Genomic DNA, 25,555 nt, shown 5'->3' with positions numbered 1-25,555 from the left:
ATTTTTATATTGAGAAACATTTTTTTACAGTTAAACATCTGCAATTCATTCACTTGTAGACATTTTATATTCTTTCTTTCTTTCTTTCTTTCTTGGTTGTTTTTCTTCCATTAATTCCAGGTAAACCCAAAATTTGAAACCAAATTAAACCTGGTTTTTTAGCATTTACTCCAGTTCACTTCAGGCTAGTGTGCCATCCCAATATTTTACTGACCAATATTTTATGGTCACAGAATTCAAAGAAAATGAAAGAAAGCTTATAACATTTTGCATTTATCAGTTTGGCTTAATACACCAGACATAAGAAGACTGAATATTTTAGGTATTTATCACTATGACAGTGTTCTGATGAGGTTTTCCAGAGTAATTAAATTAAATTTTCTAATACCAGCTACCATCTACATCAAAATATACAAATACGTGTACCTTAATTGTATTTTTCTGATCCAAACTTTCACTTGTAATTTGTGTTTCTGTCTCCTCAAATATTAATCCACCACTTTAATAGGAAATAGTGACACTTATTAAGAACAGATTGACACAATATGAAATAAGTAGTTAAAAAAAAAAACAAACAAAAAGCTTCACTGAGAAAAATCTCTGGTAGATTAATATTTCAGATATTATTGCATTTTCCTTGAGGATTTACCCACTGCTTTGAAGAGTGTTGAAGACACAGCAGTATCATTGAACTGTAAAAGGATCAGCAACAAGTTCGAAAATACTATCAAACTAAATCTTAAACCCCCTGACATTTATCACCCAGTTCTAATATATAACTAGATGTACCATCTCCAATTTTACTTAGCAAAGTGATAGGTTTGTATACTTTGCAATAAAATGAGCAGGATAGTACATTTGAACAGATTAACATGTTTGTGCTTGTCATTTTTATCTCAATCCTCAATAATCCACTTTGGTGCTTCTGGTGGTACTTCTGGAAAATCTATTTCAGCCTTCAAAATGCTGATTCACTGCCTTTGCCACCTGTTTCACTACACATGATGCATTCAGTACAGCAAAGCAAACAGAAAAAATATTGACAACCATTTCCAAGCAAAAATACTCTAAGTAAACATTTAAAACAGAAAAGTTTTATAAAGTAGAGGGGTTTTATTTAACTCTATTTTATTTCCATTACTGTGGGTGCAAATTAATATAACTAGCATCAGCGAGACACTGGCCAGCTCCAGCTGGTTATGGGCCTGCATGTCTGTCTGACATGTACAAAGAGAATGTGGTATTTTAAGAAAACAAGTGCAGTGACAGCCTTCTGGTCTTAAAAGTCTGTTTGTGCTCACGTGCACAAGAATATGAATATTCTCCTATGGAATGACAGATACCCTGTAAGACAACTGAAATGTCTAATTACATTTTGGTGCTGTGTAAGGTACAAGTGTCACAGCATGCATGCATGTAGAAGTGCAGCTCCACTTCTGTACATTTGTGAGCAACATGATGTATCAAGAACATAAAAGGATGAGGTAAAACTGGTACATACATTATCCCCTACATATACAGTATTTCCCTAATTTAGTGTTCTAGCCACTGCTCCCAGCATTTTTTTACAATACAAATATATAACTCACAAATATATATCACATGAAACTTAGCACTTCATTAATTGGTATCTATAGATGACACATTACGCTAGATCCTCACCTGGCAAGTTAGAATAACACTCCTCAACTCCTGCATTTATTTTACAATAATATTTTTCATATTGACCTGAATGGTAAAATGTTGCTAAAGAAATTTATTACTGAGCTTTCACAAAGTTGAGATTTGGCCAATCATTTACCTGCCATGGTTTAAGATTCTTATTTTTATTCTTATACAAAGAACTAAAGAAAAAAGATATACTGCTTCTCTTCAAATCCAAGTCAATTTCTGGTTTTGTGTATTTGTGTAACATCTGTATTTTTCAGAATTCATGCATTATGATGTCATTATTTCCCCACATAATTTGGAAAGAAGAGGTTACAAATAAGAAGAGAGTGGAACATTTTAAGTTTGAGGTTTCAGCCTTTTTATCCAGCATTGACTCCTGACTCATTTTTGTTGGCATAAAGCCCGAGATTATAATAATGACTAGAAAGTATAACAGAGAAAATGGGATTGAGCTAGACTAATGGAATTTCGTGATCAAGAAATACAATCACATCTTGCTTGATTACATAGGAGACAACATCTATGTTGGCTAAATGTTTAAATTGTAGGTGGTACACTATAAATAACAGAGCTTTATTATTGTTTCATACAATATTGAAGGACAACATTTATTAATTGAGTTACTTAACAATGAAGAAAAACTGAAGTTCCATTCATTTAAGTTTTGTCCCTGGAGGAAGCTTCATTTCTCAGCATTTTCTTTCTTTTTGTTTTGTTTTGTTTTTTTTCCCCAGAGTATTATGATAATATTACTGCTCATTTCTGATTTTCAAAAATAGCATTATAATGTTTATGAAAGTAAATCAGCCAGCCTCAACAGACACAGGAGTAATTCAGGGATTTTTATTAGCATCAGTTTTAAGACAACTGGTGTATAACTAATGCACAACTAAGCTGTATTACTTATAAAATTATGTTTAACTTAAAAGCTTTTCTCAGACTAAAAAATGTGTATTTATGCATATTCATATCCCATTTTTTCAGGCCATCTGAGCATTTTACTTTTAATAATAGCCATTATGGACAGTTACAAAAATCAGATATAACGGATGCAATGATAAATAAATCATAGTAGTGTTTGTGTAGAATAGTGTCTACAGCTTTTCTACAGCTATTACAGAAAGGTAATATTACTGTTGAAAATCTTGAAGATTTGAACAGTGAAACTTCTGCATGCTACCATGGTCCAACTTTACTTTTTTCTTTGTAAGTATTATATTACTTAAAATATTGTAGAGAATTTAAGTAACTGTCAAAATGAAACAGTACAACCCACTGCAATTTATTAGTGTTAATATTGTCTTTTCTTGCCCTTAGGAATTAATTTTGTGAACTGAGACTTCTTTAGCATGATCTTGATGAACTCTAAGTTAATCTGGTATCAGGAGTCATTATTGTACATTATCAGGAATTAAATTATTGTATTTTTAGGTAAAAAATCACTTATTTGTCAATTATTTTCAAGTTCTCTCAACACACGGGCAAATAAAGTGTTAATTAAAAAAATAAAAAACTCTTCCAAAATCGAAGGCAAAAATACAAATACCAATAGGATGTGAGCAGAGAATATTTTTTCCTTTGTTTAAATTTATATTTATGCAATTATTTATTTCCAACTGCAAGTTGGGAAGCAAGCATTATGTTGTGGTGCTGCTTGTTATGTAAAAGCAGTCATATACCAGCTTAACTATATCCCAAAACATTATCCTGGATGATAGGATATCCAAGAGTCACTAGATAGATATTCAATAAAATCATACTCTTCTGCCTGTTTTTTTTTTTGTTTGTTTGTTTTTTTTTTTTTTTTTTTTTTTTTTTTTTTTTTTTGTAAAGTGTTAAGGAACTGTAGCATGCTCTGATTTGAAATTGTAGTTCTCTATATTTTAAAGACTTTTGGACGTAGATTATGATAATATACATCACAGATTTATATATGTTTATGTATTATGTATAGACATATTCATAAACACATCATATAGCTATATGTGTGTGTATACATGGATAAAAAGAGAAGCTTATTGTATCCATCCAAAAATCATATATATATGTGTGTATATATATATTTAAATACACATACAGATACCTTAACATCCCTTAAAATTCTAAAACAATGTTACTTATTTGATATAGCAATTTAAGGTGGCTAAAAATTGTACATTACTAACTGGATTGCAAATGGATTTATGAATTCAGTAACTCCCTTCTCCTTACTCCTGGGGTAGTCCAAAGAGATTTAGTCAAGGATTGAAGCCAAATTGATTAAAAGCTGTCCAGGAATACATACTCACTCTCTGCCTCTAAGAGGTGTGGATTTTGAGCTTTAAACTTCTGAGATGCTATGTATATTACACTTTTGCCACATGATAATACTTTTTTTTCTTGGTTTTGAAGGTTTTGGTCCTTATGAAGGAAATTCTGTCTACTTTAAACAGGGGGATGAAGATGTGGTAACAGTAAAGATTTCTTCACACTGAAAACTAGTATTTAGAGAATATTGATCTTTAGTATTAAGTAAGTAGATGGTAGTGAAACTGTAATTAATAATTAAAGGTAACTAATTCGCCTTTAAAACAATTATTATTTCATTATTAAAATAAACCAAAATTAATCATTATTATTATTAGTAGTAGTAGTATTATATAAGATACCAGAATTTTTTTCTTCTTGTTGTTGCTGTCATTTGTAGAAAGAAATAAATTTTATTGTTTACCAGTCTCTCCTTTCACTGGGCTATAACAAAATCACAAGCTAAACAACAGGAAATAATTTCCAATTGCTTTTCCCATAATGTTAGTTTTATAGTCGTGCAATAATAATAATCTTGACTGAGTGTAGAAACTGTCAAGTATTGCAGTTGGTTGAAAAGTTTATATTCTGCCTACTTATACTACATGCTACCTATGACCGTCTCATATGTTAAAAAAAGGCGAAAATAGATGCCAAAACCTCATAAAAAGCCTATGACATGCTTCAAAAATTATGCCAACAAATGAAAAAGAATGCAGATAGAACACATAAAATTTGGTTAGGAAGGTCAAGATGATCTTAATTCTGATAATTAAATTTAACTGGAGCTCCCAGCAAAAAAAATAATTTGGAACAGAAATAAATCTGCTCACCTAGTCAAGACTAGAATGCTATAGTAATGCAGCAGATGACAGATTTTAAAAGGGTGTTAAAAAAGTCACATTTTTCACAAAGCTATTTTTTGGGAAGCAGGATAATAATCTTTCCCTTTTTTGTCATTAGAGACATTTTATCCCACATCTCTCATCTCCCACCTACTGCAGGCAGTCACAAAATAACACTCAACAACAGGCTGCCCAAGTTCTAACTGTAAAATTTTTACATGTTTTGCATTTTAAAGTGTCACAGAGGAGCTTCTCTTCTGGGAGGTAATTAGGAAATTTGGAGAGCTACTAACATGTAACTACTTAAGAATAAGACAACCAAGAATGTTCTATTCCCCAACAGTGTTATAGGGTAAATCCACAGCATCACAGACTTACCTGGAGGTGAAAGGGAGGAAATTAAACTGAATGTTTTTATAAACTACACGAGTATAGCACGAATCTGTGTAATTTTTAAATGGTTAAATTAAATATACAAATGTATGATACTCTTACTGAAAAGTTAATATCTACTATTCAGTAACAAAGTGTTGGCAACTCAGAGGGCAAAGTACAGTCTCTAGAAAAAACACCCAATGACAAAACCCCCCTACAAATATTATGTTAGGATTTTTTCTTACTCAGTATCTGACAATATACCATATGAGCTAACACAGAAATAAGAAATCCGAAAGCTGAAATTCCACTTTCTACTCCTATTACTTTAGTAATTAGGCATTAGGAAGTATGTTGTATTTTACTGAGTAGGATACTTGGTAAAAGGGCTTGGAAGGGACATAAATCAATCACAAACCTGCCCTCAACTGATCATATTATAGGAGCCTTTTACTGCTAGATGTCAGCTCTGAATGTTGATTGCCTAACCATAGCTTGCCAAGAGCTACATGTTCTTCCTCTCTTATTAAGTTACATGAAATTGAAAAGATATAGATCTGGATTTCAAATCCACTGATCTGTAAAAAAGGTAGGAAGAATTACATTATAGGAAATCTTGGTAGTATGGTTTATTATTAAGGTTATCCATTATTTCCAGGTATTTCAAATTCTGTCAGACTTATAAGAAGACTGAAACTTGTATTTTTCAGCCTTACCTACTCTCTTTTTCTAGTTTCGTTTTTGTTTTTTTTTTTTTATCTGAGAAATGCCTTTAAAAATTCTAAGATTCATACAATGATTTTGTTTGTTATTAGGTGACAAGTATGTGCCAAAAATATGCCTTTTTCCCCCTTTTTCTTATCAACCACCACATTTCGCTGTTATATAAAACAGAATCAAATGATCGAGATATTATTAGGTTATAAGTTAACTCTGAAAGGTCTGCCTGCCTTACTCCATGGAAGTACTGATGCTGCTGAGATTTATGGGCTAACACCAGGTACAATAACTGAAATGAGGAAATTTATTTTGCAGTTCATTTCCATCTGCTTTTTTTCAGTGATGAGAAGCCAGAACATTCAATGCAGGAATATAAGAATTTGATCAAAGATGAGACATATAAATTGTTACAAAGAACTCTGTGACTTAAAGTGGTCTTCACTTACAGCCATTTAAAATAACTGCACCAGGTTAATCATAAATACTGAATGTGTGAGTATATGAAGAAAGTATTTAAGTAGGCTGAGAAAGAGAATGGTAAAAGAGTGACACTCAGAATAAACTGTGATCTTGTAAAGAACATGCTCTCTGACTGTTGGTTTGTATGTATTTATTTATTTATTTACTTATTTATTTATTTATTTACATAGGGTTTTTTTTATTTTTTCCCCATAAATATGGTTGCTGTGAGATGAAGAGAAAACAAGGTCAAACATGTTGCACAAATGAAGGACATTGTCAGCAGTCCACTTTTTTACATGGATGAGATTACTAAGATACTATTTGTTTTTTGATTCAATGAGAAGTCAAAAGCTTATTAGTACCAAAACATTAATCAGTTGCAGGTAAAATTCAATTTCCATATGGATTTTGAGGTGGAAAATGTATTCTGAAAACTATTTTCATGTTATATGGGATATTCTATATCTGTAAGATCAGTTCTTACCTGTGACAGTCAGGCAGGAGCACTGCCTTCATATCTGGTTTGAATTTCTGGTAGTTCAACTGTGAAATTGAGTCCAGGCAGTCTGGAGCCTGGACTAAAGGCCAGAAGGACATTTGTAACCACATAAGCTAAAAGTGCCTCAGCAAGCACAAAGCTACAAAAATAATTGTGCCTTTGTCTTTTCTGATCTTAGAAATTGTGAAAAGGTTAGAGAAATGAGTGTAAAAGGCACATAAAAGGACTTGAGAACTACTGCAAGTGAAATACAGCCACAAACTGTACTGGGAATATGGTTTCCCTCAAGCAAAATTTTGACATTTAGAAAATTATTCTTGTTTGTTATTATGTATGCCCTCCCAGGACAAGGCTCCAGCTGCTTCAGATCCTGGCACTAGGTCAAACAGTACAGCAACAGTCATACTGCCATTCCTGGTGTTATAATTTTGTGTGCCAGAAATCTCAGTTCAGTCTCAATTTTACCAATTTTTTCCTGGTTTCTCTGCAATCCCCTATCCCAGAAAATGATTAATATTCTCCTGAGGGAGAACTACTTAAAAGTGGCTAACAAAATCCCACTCTAGCTGAAAATACCATCTTTGAGACTACAGTGAGAAGCATGATCAGTCACACAGATGAATTTGTAAACAAGATTTAAAGAGTTCTGGGAAATATGAACACATATAACTTTTCTGGATTTGTTAGAGAAAAAATACCTTGCATGCTCTTAAGAAATGAGAACAAAACCATGGCAGGTTTTGTGCTTTCTCACTGGAGTGTGAAGAACTCTATGCACGCTTATGGCCCCTTTAGCATCCCTACCAGTAACAGTCTGATTATGTTAATTTTTTGTTTCCATGTAAACGTATCAAAAAACTTTAAGGACCCAACAACGATCACATAATTAATTTTATGTGACAAGTAGTCATGTAACAGCAAAAATAAGAGATTCTTTGTTGCAGTTAAAAATAGAAAAGTGAGGTGGACTTTTTTGTTTGTTTTCTTTTGCTTTATCAGGAAATAAGATGCAATTACTTCTTTTTTTCTGTATGTATATAGACTTATGTCTCTAGCACTTGCATTTTGCAAAATATTAAATGATAAAATCTTTTCCATATTTCTGCAGGCTAGAAAAATAATCAAGGCTTCTTAGTTATCCAAAAGGCAAAACAATCCCTTGAGGAAACACAGTAAACAACGTAATGACTTGTGAAAGCAATGATTTCAATGGATCGCTTCATTTTTGCCTGAACTGCTCTTTCATGAGCACTCTTCTAAGCTTACCAATTTCAAGGTTGACTTTTTGCTAAATGTAGACAGCTGGCCTTCTGTATCATATTAGAATCTGGTCCTGTGAGTATATACAGATATTACTTATTACACAGTGATTTCCCTACAAAATGTATTTTAAAGTTATTACTGGTATTAGAGGGTGTGAAAAAGGTAATATAGATCAAAGTCTGGGTAAGTAGAAAAATATTTTTTAATATATGAAAATAAAAACTTTATACCTAAATGTGGCCACAGAGCTAGAGGGTAAGTGCAAAAAGCAGAGTCACACAAAAAGAACCCCCTATTGAACTATTGCTTAAAAAAAAAGAATACTAATTCATCATTAAAAACCAACAGCAAAACCAAGCTCTGTTCTGGTTTATTGTGTTTTAGATTAGGTATGAGACACACATGCTTAATGATCAAAGAGTTTTTGCTCCTATTTCTACTGAATATTTGCTTCTTAGAAAAATGCAAATATAAGGATGAGTTAAACTTTGCAAATCTTTCAGAATACTTACATTAAAGTAATTCTGAATAGTTCACCACTAATAGTTGCACCTTGAAAAACTGTAAAGCATTCACACTTTTTAAGGAAATTGAAGATCTTTTCTAGTACCAGATATATTCAGGAGCAATAATTATTTAAAAAGGAAGAGGTGTCTCTTGCCAACTAGTGTTCACTTCAGAATGCAGCACTCATTTTAGCAATTTAATGAGTCACACATTTAATATTTAAAATAAGCCAAGAGGATAGGCAGTTAACAAGGTGGTTATTTGTGAGAACATACTGAAGATCTAAAGAGATAAAACAATATCATAAAAAAGGAATAAACAAAACAAAATTGCATACATTGTCCAAAATTCTTATGATGAATGAAGCCAAAATGTCTGTTTGAACTGTCTTAATTATTAATCAAAACATGTTTATAAGATGTCTTGAAGCCTTTGCATATAAATATTGTTAAAATACATTGAAATATATGAGAATAGTCCACTGAATATCTTATTAAAAACCTTTTGTGCATAATGAGCTGGAATAAAAGGAGAAAATAAAAATTATTTTTAAAAAACAGATGCATTTTCCAGTTCTTTCTCGTTTCAAATCAATGCTGATCTTGTTTGATTTTAGGTATTTTACAATATTTAGGCTCCTGAAGTCAAGATTAATACATCCTCAGCTACAGTTCACATTTTGTGGTCTATTCTTTTTTGTTCGTTTATTTTTGAGCTTAATTAAAAACATCAGTGGTTTTATAAATGCACTTAAATTGCAGACATCCTGTTTCAGAATTAAAGACATACAATAACCACAAACGAAGTGTTCTTTTTGTCAGATGTAAATCTATTGTCCCTCTCAACAACAGCAAAAGTGAAGATCCCACTTCATCCCTCCATTCTATATTTAGAAACCAGGTGCACTTCAACAGGAGTCAGCTTAATCCCTTTTAAAATGTTAGAAGTAGAAATATCAAGGCTGTCTGGAAACTGATTTATCAGTAAGCTCCTGCCAGTGTGCTTTTGACAATTCATGCTTTAGAATCAATAGACGGTTTTGATTTCCCATCAGAAAGACATTCACCTTTCTATAGCTCAAATATCTAATATTAAAAGAAGACTTCAGCTGCTTTATATCTAAAAATAATGAGCACAACTTTTACTCGTCACTCGCACAAATCAATTATAATGCTAAAAAATTTGATGGAATCTATTTATAAATATTCTTAATATTTTTATTCTATTATTAAAATTATTATTTTAAAAATTCAGAATTTTCAATTCAATTTCACAGTACTACTGAAATAAACAGCTATCTTCTGAAATGATGCTAAAAGCACAAAGCGTTCTGTATTGTATCTGCATTAAAATTCCCACCTTTGCTTTTCTCTTCTTGCAGCTTGCAACACTGGAGATCTCAGTTGAGTATATTTTTAAATCAATGCCTGATCATTGACACTAATTATGTACTTAAAATGCCATCTGCATTTCAAAGTTTTACTAGCTATACATGTAGTATCCTGCCCACACAAGATATTCAGTAATATATCTATTTTGTTACATTTGAGAAATTTTAAGAGATCATTTCAACTCATCAACAACAAAAAAAAAAACCTATGACTAAATGGGAAAATTATTTCTCCTCTTGTATTACCCATCATTCCTGGCCCCTATTGAACAAAACATGCTCTTTCAGTCTTTAGAGTATTTTTTTTTTAAATTGAAAGTTGCAGTAAAATACTAGCCTAGCAAAGATGCTAAGATCATTTGATCTTAACTAAGTCCTTCTCAGTTTCCTGGACATTTAGTTTCTCATGTTTTTTTCTAAAATAATTGTTTTTTACAAAATTCCCAGGTAATGGACTCAAAAGTCTGTTTTGGAATTCAAATCTTAAAAAGTTTTGAAGATCTCTATTGAACCTTCAGGTTCACTATAATATTTTGAGAAGTAATATTTGGTTTTGAATACAATAAGTTACCTGTCCTGAAACACATTTTTAATGTAGGCAACAATTTAATAATTTGGATTTTACTTCGTTTTTTTATTTTGTTTTTTCCTTTAAACCTACTTCCTTAAACAGGAATATTTAAGGTTACATTTCTCTTTGCTTATCCTTCTGTCCCAAAACAGGAGAAATTTGCCTTGTGGTGATGATTTTGTGAAATACACTCATAGCAATGTAGAATTACCATTAATTGTTATTTTTTTTTTTTTTCAGTTCCTTTGCAGGTCATACTATTAATCTGTGACCTCTTAATGTTGGCATGCAAATGGTACAGGGAATAATCTATGAGTGAGACATCCTGCAAACCAAGCATGCTTCAGGCAGACAGCAACCTTAGCATGAATTGATACAAAGGTACCTGACAGCAGCACCATTTCTATTCAAGTTAATTCTCTACTGAAGGATTAGAGAATACCTCAGCCAGAAAGATAACTTCATTACAAACACTCAGTTGCTGACCCCAGAGTATTTGCAGATCTGACTTTTGCAATGACTATCACTGCATATCTGCAATTCTGGCAAATTAAGACACTGGAAAATAAAACACCCACATCACCTTCTAGAAAAATTCTGAACTGACAGATGTGCATAAAAAAATAGGCTACCCTTCATTTTCTTTCTAGACACAGCCATGATGAGGAAAAGGCATAACTGTATTTCAGTTCTCAAAGAATTAAATCCATATTAATATGAAGAATAAAATGTATTGTAGATGTACAATCTACAATGTACATCTAATCTAAAACGTATACTGTGTAAAATGGAGACACTTCTACCCCCCAAAACAAACAATCTCATAAGTAACTCCCCAGAGAATAACAAAATATTTAATGTTATTCTTAAGACAAAGAAACAGCAGTAATGCCTGTAGTCTAGATAAATTCATATAATGTATAAAGGATGACAATATTTTATACCCCAAGATATTGAAGACTGAGCAGCTTAATTTACTGATGACCTTTTAGTTTCATTTAACATGGTTTGTAAGCTACCATCTACGATTACATTGTGACACTAGGAAGAGACCACAACAACAGAAAGAACATTAAAGAAATTATTTAAATTCTAGAATCTTCATGACACTGTAATTTAGGTCCCTAATATTAAAAAATGAAGAAACCTATAAAATCCCACAAAGGAGCTGGCATACTGTATTAAAGAAAATTTTAAACCTACAGATGAAGGCTTTTTGGAGGATTCCATGGGTTCATAAATTATTTAACTGTAGAAAATTACTAATAGAAATATCGTCAATCCTGCAAATGCTAAAAATATAATTTTTATGATATAATAAAATCTATTGATTCTTAAATAGTGTTATTATAGAAACTAAAATTTGTGTTAATAAACTTATGACAGAATTCTCAGTTTTGATAAATAATAACAAATTAAATGAAAGGCAGGTAAAAAAGGTCTCCAAAAAGGGTACTTCCATGTGGGATTAAAAAATACTTACAAAAATTTCTACCGACTTCATCCAAATCAGTTCTGCCCACTCTACCTCACTACTGATCATCACACAACGAAATTAAAAAATAAAACCAACAAAAAACACCCCAACAAATCTAAAAGTACATTATCACTTCTATTTGTACATAAAAAATCCTGCTGATGTAGTTATTCTACTTTTTTCTACTGCTTTAAGCCATTGGGAGGAGTTATGGAAACATCTCCCCTGACAGTGAAAGAAATCATAAAGTCAAGTACACAAAGTTATCTTGCAAGTTCACACAGCCAAAGCTGCACCATTGTAGTTTTGTGTGATATTTGTACCAGCAGCAATGACCGGAATTAATTCCAACATGGACAAAGATGTTAGTGCATTGTTATATTCCTCTCAGTAGAGTTCAAACTTTTGCTACACCCTCATTCAACTACCTACATCAAAATAATTTTTACCACAACCCTGGTTACCAATCAAGACACTGCAAGAGGGAAATTTATTCAAGAACGATGGATAGACATCATTGTTCACTGAAAATCTGAAGAGAATAGAGCAACAAGTATATATTTGGGTTATTTTACATTAATTTTCATGATCTAGAACTAATTTCTCTGTCTAACTCTTTATATGCAACAGGTGGTAATTAAAAATTATTCTTCTGAAACATAAATTATTCCTGTTTTGGAAGAAAAAAAAAAAGAATATAAGACTGCTAGACAGAGACTGCTGTTTTTCATCTGGCCCCAAGAGCAGTGAAATTAATCCAAAACAGCTAAGTATTCACTGAATATTATGAATTTCAAGTGAAATTCATTGCTAATTGCATTTTAAAGTCCAGAACAGGACCAGCTTGTGACAGAAAGTTTAAAAATGTGAAACAAAATGGTATTATATATGGAAAAATGCATCTGGCATACATAATGCCATTACCTAATAGATTTGTGTATTTCACTTATTCTTTATTATGACATATATCTTTAAAAATAAAATCTTATTGATGGATAGAAATCAAAAAGCTGAGACAAGTTCAAGTCACTTTTCACCAGAAAGTTCTTTTTTATGTATTAGACAACTAAATATGATGAGTCTGATATTTTCTAAAGACATGTTTCAAGAGTGCCTGATGTACTTTCAGCTCTAATCTCTTATTTGAAGTGGCTTAGTTAATGATTTTCTGTATCTCTGAGATTCCTAAAGATGTGGATTATAATGTAATATTTAAATTCAACATAATTTCATAAAGATTATGACAATATTTACATGAATTATCTGCCTATATGACACCGAGGGAAATAGTGACAAGGATACTCACTAGAATAACACCATTGTGTTAAGTTTTGAGATTAGTCTGAATCACGATTTTAAAGAGTTAAGACTTCTGCTAAGGGTAGAAGCAATTTCCATGACCAAGATGTAAGTTAGGTAGGCAAATGGTAATTAATGATTACTAGATGCTTAAGCTAGAGCTAATTGCTATAATGCCTGGTGTTATGAGCTTGCGTATAGAAGAACGTAGGGTAAGTGATCTGTTATAAGAACAGACCAAAACCAGTAGGAACAACGGCCAGCACCTGGACTGCATCACGAAGCATGGAGCCTTGGATAGTGCCAGAGGGTCACTGAGACCTGATGAAGACTCTCCTGACTTCATCCTTCTAGGCCCATTTCGACTGACCCATTTTGAGACCACCAACCCAATTCGAGGGAAGAACTGCGCATGCACGAAGGACTAATAGCCTCATTTTAATATCAAATGGGGACAGGAGGTGCTGGGGTTATGCATATGCATTCTATGTGAGATCTTGGGAAATAAACAGATGGCAAAGAACCTTGTTGGGGGGGTCACGCCTCTCAGAGACAACACCCGTGCCAACCACCAGTGAATAAACATACCGCTTTCTAACTTTAATTTAGTTAGAGGGTCTTTGCCCATGATTGCAGGACAAATGGGATTCCTGGACAGCAAACTAATATGGTTATGCAGAATTTGATTTATTGTTTATTTTTTAGCTTTAATTATAAATTCTAAGACTGCTGTTTACGTGATTACACGTTTTTCGATTGGTTCTTCTATCCTGTTTATGCGTCTTGCACGAGTTCTTCTATGATGATTGGTGGTTGTTCAGAACTTTACCACCCACCTTTATTTTGGGTTTTTTAATCTTAGTATTCTGGTTTTTAGCTTCTTTTCTTTCAATTTAGCACAATTTATGATTTAGTGGCTTTGAAGGGTTTTATCAAGTTGTAGACAAACACTTAAAAATGGTTTATCCTGTGCACCTGTTAGAAACATTGGTCTAAACTAAGAAATATACAATAAAACAGCTAAGCGTGTGAAGAAACAGCAAAATATGCAGAAAAACAACTAGGCAGCAAAATATGGAGAAAAACAGCTAAATATAGTTTGGCTGGGGCATAGGATACAGAGCATGGCCTGGACTTGTTCAGACATGTCATTGTGGCCCAAACTTGTTCAGAATTACTACACGAGTTTTTAGCGATTCAAGTCTAGGAATCCTGAATTCTCCATTCACCCAATCTAGTTGACTGCATTAACACTGCAGTATGAGCAGGATGATGAAAGGGAAAAAACCCATGTCTTCTATGCCAGAAAGCAGGTCCTTAAGAAGCTAGGGAAAACTATTATAAATGAGATATCAAAAGACAGATCTCTTGTACAAGTAAAGTCTCAGAACTTTTTGTAGGACAGTAGCAAGAAGAATATTTTACATTTTTATAGCACTCTCCTTAAAAACTGAAAACTTCATAATTCCCTGAAAATTGGAATTTATGACACAGCGTTATTTTATACTACAGCTGAAATTAGTCATTTTTACATGACATAGAAAATTTTGTACGTTTTTTAATTTCAAAGAGTTTCCAAAATCTGGCTTTGCCCCATCTAGCAATTGGTGCTTTTAAGGTCTTTTTCGCAAAAAAATATTTTAAGCTCCTTTACCTTTGGCCCAAATATACAAGAAAAAAAATGAAGAAAATCAGATGCATCATCACTTATGATATATTTTTCCATCCCTCAAAATATTAAAGGAGGCATGATCTTAAAGTCTTTGTTACTGCAAAGCAATCCAGGGAGTAAAATTCTATTTTGACTCATTCAAAGATATCATAATGATTCAAATTTTGGATAAAATTCAACTTTTATCTAAGATTTAATATTATTTAGAACTATCCAAACCCAGAAAAACAAAATAGCTATATCCAGATTTTTTTTCATTTTATTAACTTTAACAAAAAGGGTAGTGGCCATGGGTTGTAGCAAACCTTATTTTTAAAGTAAGTTTTTATTTGATCTTGTGCTGAATGCTGTTCAAGGTTGTTTGTAAGAGTATTTGAATACTGTAGTTCAGCACAATTTTTTGCAAAAGTATTGTTCTTATTTTTTATAACCACATTGCTATATTTCAAGTAGAAAAAGAGCCCCACACAATTTCAACAATGAAGTACCCTTATTACCATTTTTTTACTTCCTCTGTGCATTTCACCATGGATTTTGCTATTCCAATGATGAAACACATGAAATAGCTGGTTGAAACCGTTTGTTATGCTTTGTTTTGCTTGAATGAATTTTGATGACAAGGCTGGAATTAGGTTTCTTGAAATAACTGCCCAAATATTCCTAACTCCTCATAAATGTTCATGAAAGCACAATGGGCTGTAAATATTTAGAATATTAATGAATCTTTGATCGTATTTACTCACTCTGGTTAAGAGTAATTTAGTCAGTCCCTTCCTTCCTTCCTTCCTTCCTTCCTTCCTTCCTTCCTTCCTTCCTTCCTTCCTTCCTTCCTTCCTTCCTTCCTTCCTTCCTTCCTTCCTCCGTTTCTCACTCCCACGTCCTTTTGCAATATCAGAATCACATCACATACACATATGAACAGAAGATATAGCAAAACAAAAGCAGCATAAATTCAAATTTTTACATTAATGCAATAATACTACTTCAAATTCTATCTCTAATAAGGCTGACGTACTCCTGAGAATTTCTTAAAGTCAGATATATGCAACATATGCATGTGGAACACCATACTCAACTTTCCTATGTGCCCATATAATTTTAAGGTGTCTAATACACCTATTAAAAACATTTTCTGCAGAAAATGTGAAGCTCTATAATGGTATTAAAAACAATTTCACAATTAATATGCTGAAGATCCATGGTAATGTTCTCACTGAAAGATATAACTACTGCAATAGCTAGGGGATAGAAACCAACCAAAGAAAACCAAATTGATTTCTTTCTCAGAAACTGCATGGTCCTGAGCTTTCACTGGACAGCAGTATTTCATTTGTCCTTTATGGAGCAATCACTGTTGAAGTGCTTATTATTTTTTGTTTGAAAACAAAAGCTTGAGACTGTTATTTCTGCCTTTTCTCCTAACATACATATATACATTAAATGCAGGTAAGTCATAAAAATATGTCATGATGTTAGATGGTTCAACTTAGATTTGCTGATAATTTATATAAACATGACGACCAAATCTCTTTTTTTTTGTTCCAGTTTCCACTTTTTATTTTTTGTATTAAAGCAAAATATCAGCTTTAATGAATTTTATTTGTATACTACTGAAATGGAGGGGGTAAGCTTTTCCTAATTATCCTTTGGTGACATGCAATCCTAGCTGTAATTAAGTGTTTCAGTTTGTCTGCCATTTTTATTCTAATTGGTAACATTACGTTTTGAAGGTTAAACTGCTTCTTAAAAAAGCTGATGAAAATAGACCTTCTTCTATTGTAATAAATGCTTTCTCCTTTAACTGTTGACTTGATGTTTTCTTTAACTACTGATTGCTAGAATTCATGTATCCATTTTGACCTACTTAGTGTGAGTTCTCAAAAAGTGATTAAAGTACACTGTTTTATAAAAAGAAAAATAAATATGGAGTTTACAGTACCATCCTGAATAAACTATCTCTTAAATATTCTTCGTAACAAAAAGAACGCAATAAAGCGTAGGGTATTCAGTGTAATAGCAAGGCAAAGGTAATGAAAAAGACAAAGAAGTTCCATATATACAACAGTGGAAAAAAAAATAGACCAGGTAGCTGTTAAGGCATTCAAAATTTCAGGCTGCTTTTGAAAAACTGGCAGGGTAAGCTGACAGCATAATTAAAATAAATGGGTTTCTTCCTACTTCAGGGAAAGGAAAAGCTGTAAGCCAGTTTTTTTGGCTACTTAACAACTTCTATATTCAATTTTCTTCTGTCATATTTTGATTAATTAATTGTGTGTGAATATGGGGCAAGAAATCACAGCCAAATCCTTATCCAGCTTATTTAGCTGTCCAAATATTAAGGCTTTTCCAATGGTATGTTCACTCTTGTAGAACAACAGTCCTCTGATTTTTTTCTTGTAAGTTCAAAAAGAAGGGCTGTGGTCTTGGGTATAAAGGCTCATGGTGTGGTGATTCCTAGTGCAATTAATGCATCTTTCCCAAGGGTGTTGGAATGGTGAATTAGAGAGTATGTAAAACCAGCCTGACAGCCTGCTGCAGACAAAACCAGAAAATGCTGAGCTCAACAATGACACAACCTCCTCTCCACGTGGAAAAGGGCTTTTACACAGATCGTGGTTGAGAGACAATACATCAAGAATTTGCAAATAGAGCAAACCCTCTGAAGTGCCAGACTTCAAATGACTACTCATCATGTAAATTATTGGCAATAAATGGATAGAAACACATCCTTGAATGTCCTGGTTAGGTAATGGTATTTAAATTCCTAACACCATCCCAGTCAGGCATGCTCTGAATGCTGGCTACTTTTTCCCTTCTTTTGGGATGCCTCATTTCATCCTATAAAGAGGTGCACTTTACCTTTTTCCCTTTTTGTTTCATTAACTAGATAGATATGTAAAAAGAGAGCACCTCCCCTGAACACTTTTTGAGTTGTCTATTCCTACTGGCATAGGAAAACAGCCTAGAATTTCAACAAGACTTTCAGGAGCCAGAATTTTAATACACAGCTCAGTGGTAAAGTATAGAGTTATATATAAAATAAGAACTACTTTTTTTCTGTTTGCCTATGCAGAAGTTTGTTTGTTTGGGGTTTTTGTTTTGGTTTAGTTTGTTTTGGAGAGGGTTTTGCTAGAGAAGAAGCTAAAGAAAATGCTAATTTAGTTCAATTCCCAGTTTAATCTCAGTTGCAGCTTTGTAGAATACAGTTCCTATTTGATAAATATGACCTCTGCTATTTTCTCTAAATAATTTATAATTCACATTGTTGAAGTGCTTATTTCACTAGTATATTGATTACCATATCTCTTCATAATTGCTTTCCCATGATTATTCACTATTTCACCAATCTTCAAGTAATTATGCATTTCATCAAAAATTATTTGTGCTTATTTCCATATAATCAACAAAAGTATTGAACAAAGTTGGCCTTAGAGTTTCCTTTGAACTTCTGTGAAAACACCTTTATATAGTAATGATAAATGCATGATGAGGTCCACCAGCTAGATCTTAATACATTTAATTTGGACTGCATTGATATGGTGCTATCATTTAAAATTAAAAAATCATACAACATCAGGCCAAAAGTCAAACTCTACTTATGTTAAATCTCTGCATTTTACGTCTGCTAACATCAAATAATTAAATCAGGGGTTTAAAAATTTATTCTCTTTTAAAAATAATAAACTGCATTAGTGCTTGGTTTTTTTTTTTTTCACTTAGTTCTTGTTACTTAATTTTTCTATCTAATTTTCCATTATAGCAAGTAAAGCTGATGTCAAAGTAACTACTTTAGCAGTTAGCAGGAGATTCATCAACTGTGCTTGAGTATTGCCACAGTGTGACTTGGGTTTACCAATTTTAATATATTTGGTTTCCTTTAGAGATAGGATTTAGGAGCATAGACAAGGCAGACTTAAAACTTAAAAGGGTATAAGAAGAAATTTATTAATAGCACAAAAAGGATTCAGAATAAGATTTCTAGATTATTCCCTCCTTCCCCTTCCTTCATTCCACATTTCTTAACAACAACATACAGAAAACACTTCAGTCAGTTATCTACTTAAATAATCATTTCAGTTCACTCTAGAGAGAAAAGTCCCCTCTTTTTTGGTTTAGGCTTAGGGGATGTCTTCACTTTCATAATCCACGCTTGGGAAATATTGCAGATTATGACTCTCCTCCCATTTCAACAGTCCCTCCAGAGCTGTGCAATGGGTTATGTTACACACTTGGGGTACTTCTTTTAAAGGCAGGCTGCTGAAAAACAGCAGTGTTTTCTCTTAAATGTCTCTGTCCATATTTCCAGTCCCAATACAAAGAGCCCCATTTCCTCAAAGCAAAAAGGTCTTCTTTTCAAGCACTTAAACCTCCCCAAGTATATCTCACAGTTTAAAGGAATTTTAGTGTAGTCACAGTCCCCTCACAGCCCACAGAAAAGGGTTTCAGCTAATTAACAGTGGCAACTCCTCAACCTCTTCCCATCTGGAAACTTAGCTTTTATTTCACTGACTTAAGCAGAAATTCCGCTTCATTCCTCTCATTCCGGAGAGCTCAGGAGATCCAAAGTCTTAATTCAGGCACGCTGCATGGTCAGCTGAGGGCCTCTCCTCTTAGAACAGGGGGAAAAGGGAGAGCCTATGGTGGCTCCCCCGTCCCCCCCTCGGCCATGCCGCGTGGAGAGGGGAGCTGGAGCCGAGCCAAGCAGAGCAGAGCTGGGAGCTGCGGAGAGCCGGGGGCCACACAGAGCCGGGGCTGGGTTCGGGGGGCTGGAAGCCGTGCCGGGCCCCGCCTCGTTGCGGCCGGGGCCGTGCCGGTGCCGGGGCCAGGACCGCGCCCTGCCGGAGCCGAGCCCGAGCCCGAGCCCGAGCCCGAGCCCGAGCCCGAGGCCGAGCCCGAGCCCGAGCCCGAGCCCGGCCAGAGCTCACCTCACCTTCTGAGGCCTGGAGCCAAAGGAGACCAGCCCACCCCCACCAATGTGATTTATGAAAACGGAACAACTCTCCCATTGGCCACCTGGGATGCCAACCACCAAATCAGCCTCCGACTGGTCCCGCATCCACAGGGGAAGGGGCGGGGACAGCCCGCCTCTTCCCTCAGGCAGCTCCGCCCGCCCCCACCCTTCCCCGTGGAACCAGAACAGGTATTGAGAATCTGAACACTTCAGGGAATCAATGAACTAGTAATAATTAAAACTCTGAAGAACATTTAATGAGTTATTCCTGGATGTTATCACTTTCCCCAACTTCTAAGGGACTGGAAATTTTTTTCTTTTGTTATCAAGTTCAACCACAGTATCTTTTTGCTTTACAGAGAGAAAGCTGAAACATTCTCAGTTAGCTGTTTTAATAATCATTCTCTGCCGTTTGCATTTTTACTATGTCTTCATATAAAGTATATATTGTGCTTTTATTTTTTAGATTTCAGTTTTCTCTCCTCAATCCCTTTAACTTTTCCTGTTGATTTTCTACATTTAACAAACACGAATCTACATGGTTAAAGATTGCAGTGCAACTTCCTACTTTTCTGATAAATTTCCTGCTATTTTTTAAATTTTCCATTACCATCTGAAACTGGTAGGTGCATAAGCATATTTAATTTCTTTATTGAAAAAGGACAACATTTTGACTCCCCTGTAATCTATGTAAAAATGCTCAACTTTTTTCCATCTAAAATGTATTCAGTTTTCCCTAACTCTGGCATTTTAAGAACCAAGCAGATTATTGTAGTTGAACCACAATCTGCTTGTCCTAAATTAATGTTAGGAGGTCACAATTACTTGCAGTCTTTAACTTTGGCTGAAAAAGAGAGCTGCTTTTATTTAAAGTAAGGAATGATTTATATTAAAGGCAAACCCGCTTTCAGTTATCTATCACGAGTTTTTTAAAAACTCTAATGATCTGTCCATTGCATCCATAAAATCACTGACAGCATGTGATATTTTCCTAATAACAGATTTTTTTTTCCAGTCTCTATGGTTTAGCAATAGTTTCTTGTGTTTATAACCATGTATGTATAATGACTAGCTTTGTTCCATCTAAATAAAACTTTCCCATATATACACCTACAAATATAATCAGGTTTTGCAGGGGAAATTCACAGAGAAAAGTTAAACATAAGTTCAATGTAGAAAATGTATTCCTGGTTCCATAGCAAGTACTGAGCCTCTACTCACACTGAAAAATAAAGAATGAAATGTAAGTTAAAACTAATTTAATTAAGATTAATTAACTGAAGACTGAAGAAATGTTCATCTCACCTCATCTACACCATTCCATAAAACTACGTCTGAATGAACCAAAAGGTACCTAGCTAAACAATCTGGTCATATTATTAAACAATGACAAATTAATAAGACATTCAAACCTGAACTCTGTTGAGTACCATGAACCTGAGGTACAAAGAATGAAAATGCAGACAGTCACAATCTTCTAATTAGGCTACCTGCTGTTTTGTATCTACATGAGTTCAAATGATACCAGATGTAAGGTTATAAGCATTTCTAATGTGTGCATACAGTACAGGGCAAAGTGAAGGAAATTACAAATCTAAAAAAAAATGCATTTTAACATGGCACAAACAACTGCATAGTACATGAAGAGAGGTAAATGGAAAAAACTTTCAAAAATACATTTTTAGGGAAGACCAGTACAAAGATGCTAACTGATGATAATACATGTCTTATTTAAAATTCTAAGAGCATAAATTACTTCAAACTAAGGGAAGCCCTTCCAGGATATATAATTTCTACTGGTATCACAACTTCATTAAAAACAAAAGCTCATGCTTATCAAATCTGCACACTAGGTTAATAAAATAGATTGGGATATTCCGTCTTCACTATAGTGTTTCTCTCTATCAGATAAAGAAAATACTGCAGGAAATTGTGGAGGTTCAATGACAGAAATTTTGGCATAACAAAATATTCTTAAGATTTATTTTAGATACTTCTCAATGAAATAAATTAATGTAAAATATAACAATGGACTACACGAGGGAAATTAGATGCACTTGAATGTCTCTAAGAAACCACCACTAATATTGTGGTGGAATTATTAAGACTAGATTTTGACCTAGGACACAATATTTCAGGGAGGTTTCCTAGGGCAGCACCTTTGAAACAGTTTAGTCATCAGATTCCTCATTGGTAGTAATTAAACAGAAGTTAGTATCCTTAGATGCTGCCTCTTCAATAAGCCCACAGAGCAGCCCCAGCCACTGGGTGCTCATGTTGTCAGATAGCCTACCATAGGGTGGGAAGTTGAGATCCATAACTTCCTTGTGCTGAGACTACACTGTCGTTCATGGTTGGCATACAAATACAGATAAAAATTATTTGTAACAGTAACATATGCTCTTGAATACCCAAACTGTTTTCATTTCAACCCAGAATTAACAACTGACCCATAAAATTCACTCACCCTCTCTTCGATTAAGCCTTGCAAAGCCAGGGCTGTGACTGCTAGACAGCTCTGATGAACTACTGAATGATGACTGAGGCAAAGCAGACACCAGCTGATCATCACAATTATCTGCCAATGAAAAATACCACATTCAGGTTAATCCGACAGACACCACTTACTGGAACTGTAACACAATCAACTCTGCATCTGAGAGGAGCGTATCTCTAAATATTTCCTCTTGCTGGATTATTTACAGAAGCATCAGTACTGGAGCACAGGTTTTGGGGGTTTTTACCCAATATTTCATGAGACTACCAGATGATAATTTATCATGTTCTTTAACCAGCTGTTTTTACCAACTTCTAACTTAACTTCTGAGATCATAGCAAGAAATGGTTCACTGTTCACTCACTATGATTTACACAAATAGTAAGTGGCACACACATTCAATTCTGTGTTGCAGAACCGAGCTACAGCCTCGCCACATGCCTTTTATTTACTTTTGACCTGATGCCAGTACAGGTCATTGCAATCACTTTTAATGTGCAATCACATTTAATACAGTTGTTTTTAAAAAAAAATTATAAAGCCAAGCAAACTGAATGAAATTGAATAACAAAGTAATCTCATCCCTTTTAAGAACTATAAATATGACAAAATGGAAAATTCTTTGCCTTGCAAATGATATATGCGTTTGATACAGACACAGCAAAATAATCATTGTCTCACAATTATTAGCATGCAAATCCTAACACCATACAGAATAAAACCTGAGTGTTTCAAAAAAAGAGGACTTAACAGCAGTCCACAATCAATTGTGCAGAAACAAGCAAACGCTAATCAATATTCTAGCTTTAAATGCCTCTCCAGCTGAATTACTACACAGGATATCTATCTGATCATTCTGCATTTAAATTTGAAATGTATCAATTGAGAATTGATATCTGATCTAGTTTAGCTGAAAGAAAATTAATTTCTGGGGCTGGCATCTCTTTAGACAACAGATCTCCATTTAGAGAAAGAATCTAAAGATTTCTTTAGAGAAAAAGGAAATTATGATAACTTTTAATTTTTTTAAAGTGTTTCTTTTCAGGACAAACATTCTTTGGATGCAACTAATAATTGACAAGTCACAGGTGAATTCTTTTTCTACCCATTCTATTTTTCTAACAGGTTTCACAATCAAAAAAATTAAATATTAATTAATACAAAGTCTTTTCTTTTAATTAATAATTGTTTCTGCTAAGTAATTATATATATTTCTAATTAGCAGTAAGACTTTTAAATTAATGTCCCAAGGGAACTTTTTATCACATTCAAAAATATTTTTTTATTTTGTTTAATTTAGTTGTTAGAGGAAAGCTCTTTCTAAAGGAAAGGCCTAGTATTGGCCTTGACTGTTAGAAGTTCTTTCCTAAATCCCATTAATAATATCTATTCACAACAAAAAAAAATAGGCTTTAATAATTATTTAATAATTATTCTTGATAAAGTCACATATGACATATTTTACCAAATTGAGAGTATTTCAATCATGAAAAAAAAAGAAATAAAATTATTCTAACTTTCATAACTATTTCCTTTTCTAGGTTCACACATGAAAAGGACTAACTTTTATAACTACTCTTTAGTGTCTAACTGCAAACTCATTTTTTCACTTCATTATCCACAGATTCCATTTACAATGGTGAAAGAAGCTTTTCTACTTAGGACAAATTGTCCAACTGGTAAGCACAAAAAAGAAAAGAAATGAAGGTCTTATGAGTAAATGCATTGCACTGGTAAGTCTTAGAAAATGATCTCATTAGTGAAAGGTTTCTTTACAGCACAGAAAATAGAAAGAACTTATTAGTCATAAATTGCATTAGAAAGAGAAGAATACGATGATGCTGTGTTTCACACAGAGAGCTACTTACACTGCTGATGCAAGGGAACACTTCAAGTGTCACTGATCCTTTTTCTACTGCCAAAGCCTACACTGTAAGTCTAGATATCAAGATGAATATTAAGAGGAGAAAATAAAAAGGCATTTTTACTCAAATCTATCTGCATTATATAAATCATGGACCCTCAGAATCACAGAACAGTTGAGTTGGAAAGGATCTTTAAAGGTCATCTAGTCCAACCCCCTGCAATAAGCTGGGACACCTGTACTGGATCAGACTGCCCAGAGCCCCATCCAACCTGATCTTCAATGTTTCTGGGTGTGAAGCATCCACAGCCCCTCTACCCAAACAGTGTTTTACCACCCCCATCAGAAAAAATTTCCTCCTTGCAACTCATTTCAATCTACCCTCTTTTGGTCCAAAGCTATTACCCCTTGTTCTATTGCTACAGAATTTCTTAGTAAGTATTGAAAAGGCCACAATGAGGTCTCCGTGGAGGCTTCTCTTTTCCAGGCTGAAAAATCCCAACTCTCTCAGCAATTCCTTATAAGAGAGGTTCTGCTCCATCCCTCTCAACATTTTTTCAACTCTCATCTGGACCTGCAGCACAGGTCCATGTCTTCCCTGTGCTGAAAACTGCAGACTTACTCGCAGCAGAATGCCTCATCTCTCTCAAATGCCTCATATTTTAAATGTTGTTCTTCTGGTGAGAGGTGGCATGTGTTATGAAATGAATCATCAGGAATGAGAGCATGCCATTAATACATAGGAGCACTAGTAGATAAACAACAGCAGGCACACTACTTGTAAATCACTCCTGGGTATAAGGCTTTACAAATTTCAATTCAAAATTTCAAAAAAAGGGTACATTTCTGCTGGCTGGCTGGATGATACATCTTCCTTTGTAATGTTAGCTTCTGCCAAATAAATTTTTCACCTTTTTTCTTTTTAATGTACATGTTGGAAAGGAATCAATGGTACTGAATTATTCTACCCAGATGGTCTAATACACATGTTTTTGTGATACACACATATTGCTTTGAGATAATCCCAGATGAATTCTATGAGCACTTAGCATTTATCATATAATAGTTTATGTCAAACTCAATTTACAATAGAAAGACACATAACATTTTGAGTGTTAAAAAAAGGTATTATCTAAAATTCAGCAGTCCATGTGTCCAATGTGTCACAAATATATATACCCTGAATAACTATACATTTCTTTATTG

General features: G+C 33.8%; 1 protein-coding gene across 1 annotated transcript in view; it reads right to left on the bottom strand.

The window, feature by feature from the left end:
• Positions 1-25,555, bottom strand: part of CNTNAP4 (contactin associated protein family member 4) — a 203,585-nt gene that overhangs the window by 135,752 nt on the left and 42,278 nt on the right. The window contains exon 2 of the mRNA XM_056513630.1: positions 22,456-22,566. Coding sequence (XP_056369605.1) covers positions 22,456-22,566 — 111 coding nt within the window. The remainder of the gene's footprint in view (positions 1-22,455; positions 22,567-25,555) is intronic.

The sequence above is a fragment of the Oenanthe melanoleuca genome, chromosome Z (genome assembly GCF_029582105.1).
Source record: "Oenanthe melanoleuca isolate GR-GAL-2019-014 chromosome Z, OMel1.0, whole genome shotgun sequence".
Taxonomy (NCBI): Eukaryota; Metazoa; Chordata; class Aves; order Passeriformes; family Muscicapidae; genus Oenanthe; species Oenanthe melanoleuca.
Note: the sequence above shows the minus strand (reverse complement) of the source record. Positions and strands in the feature narration are given on the sequence as shown.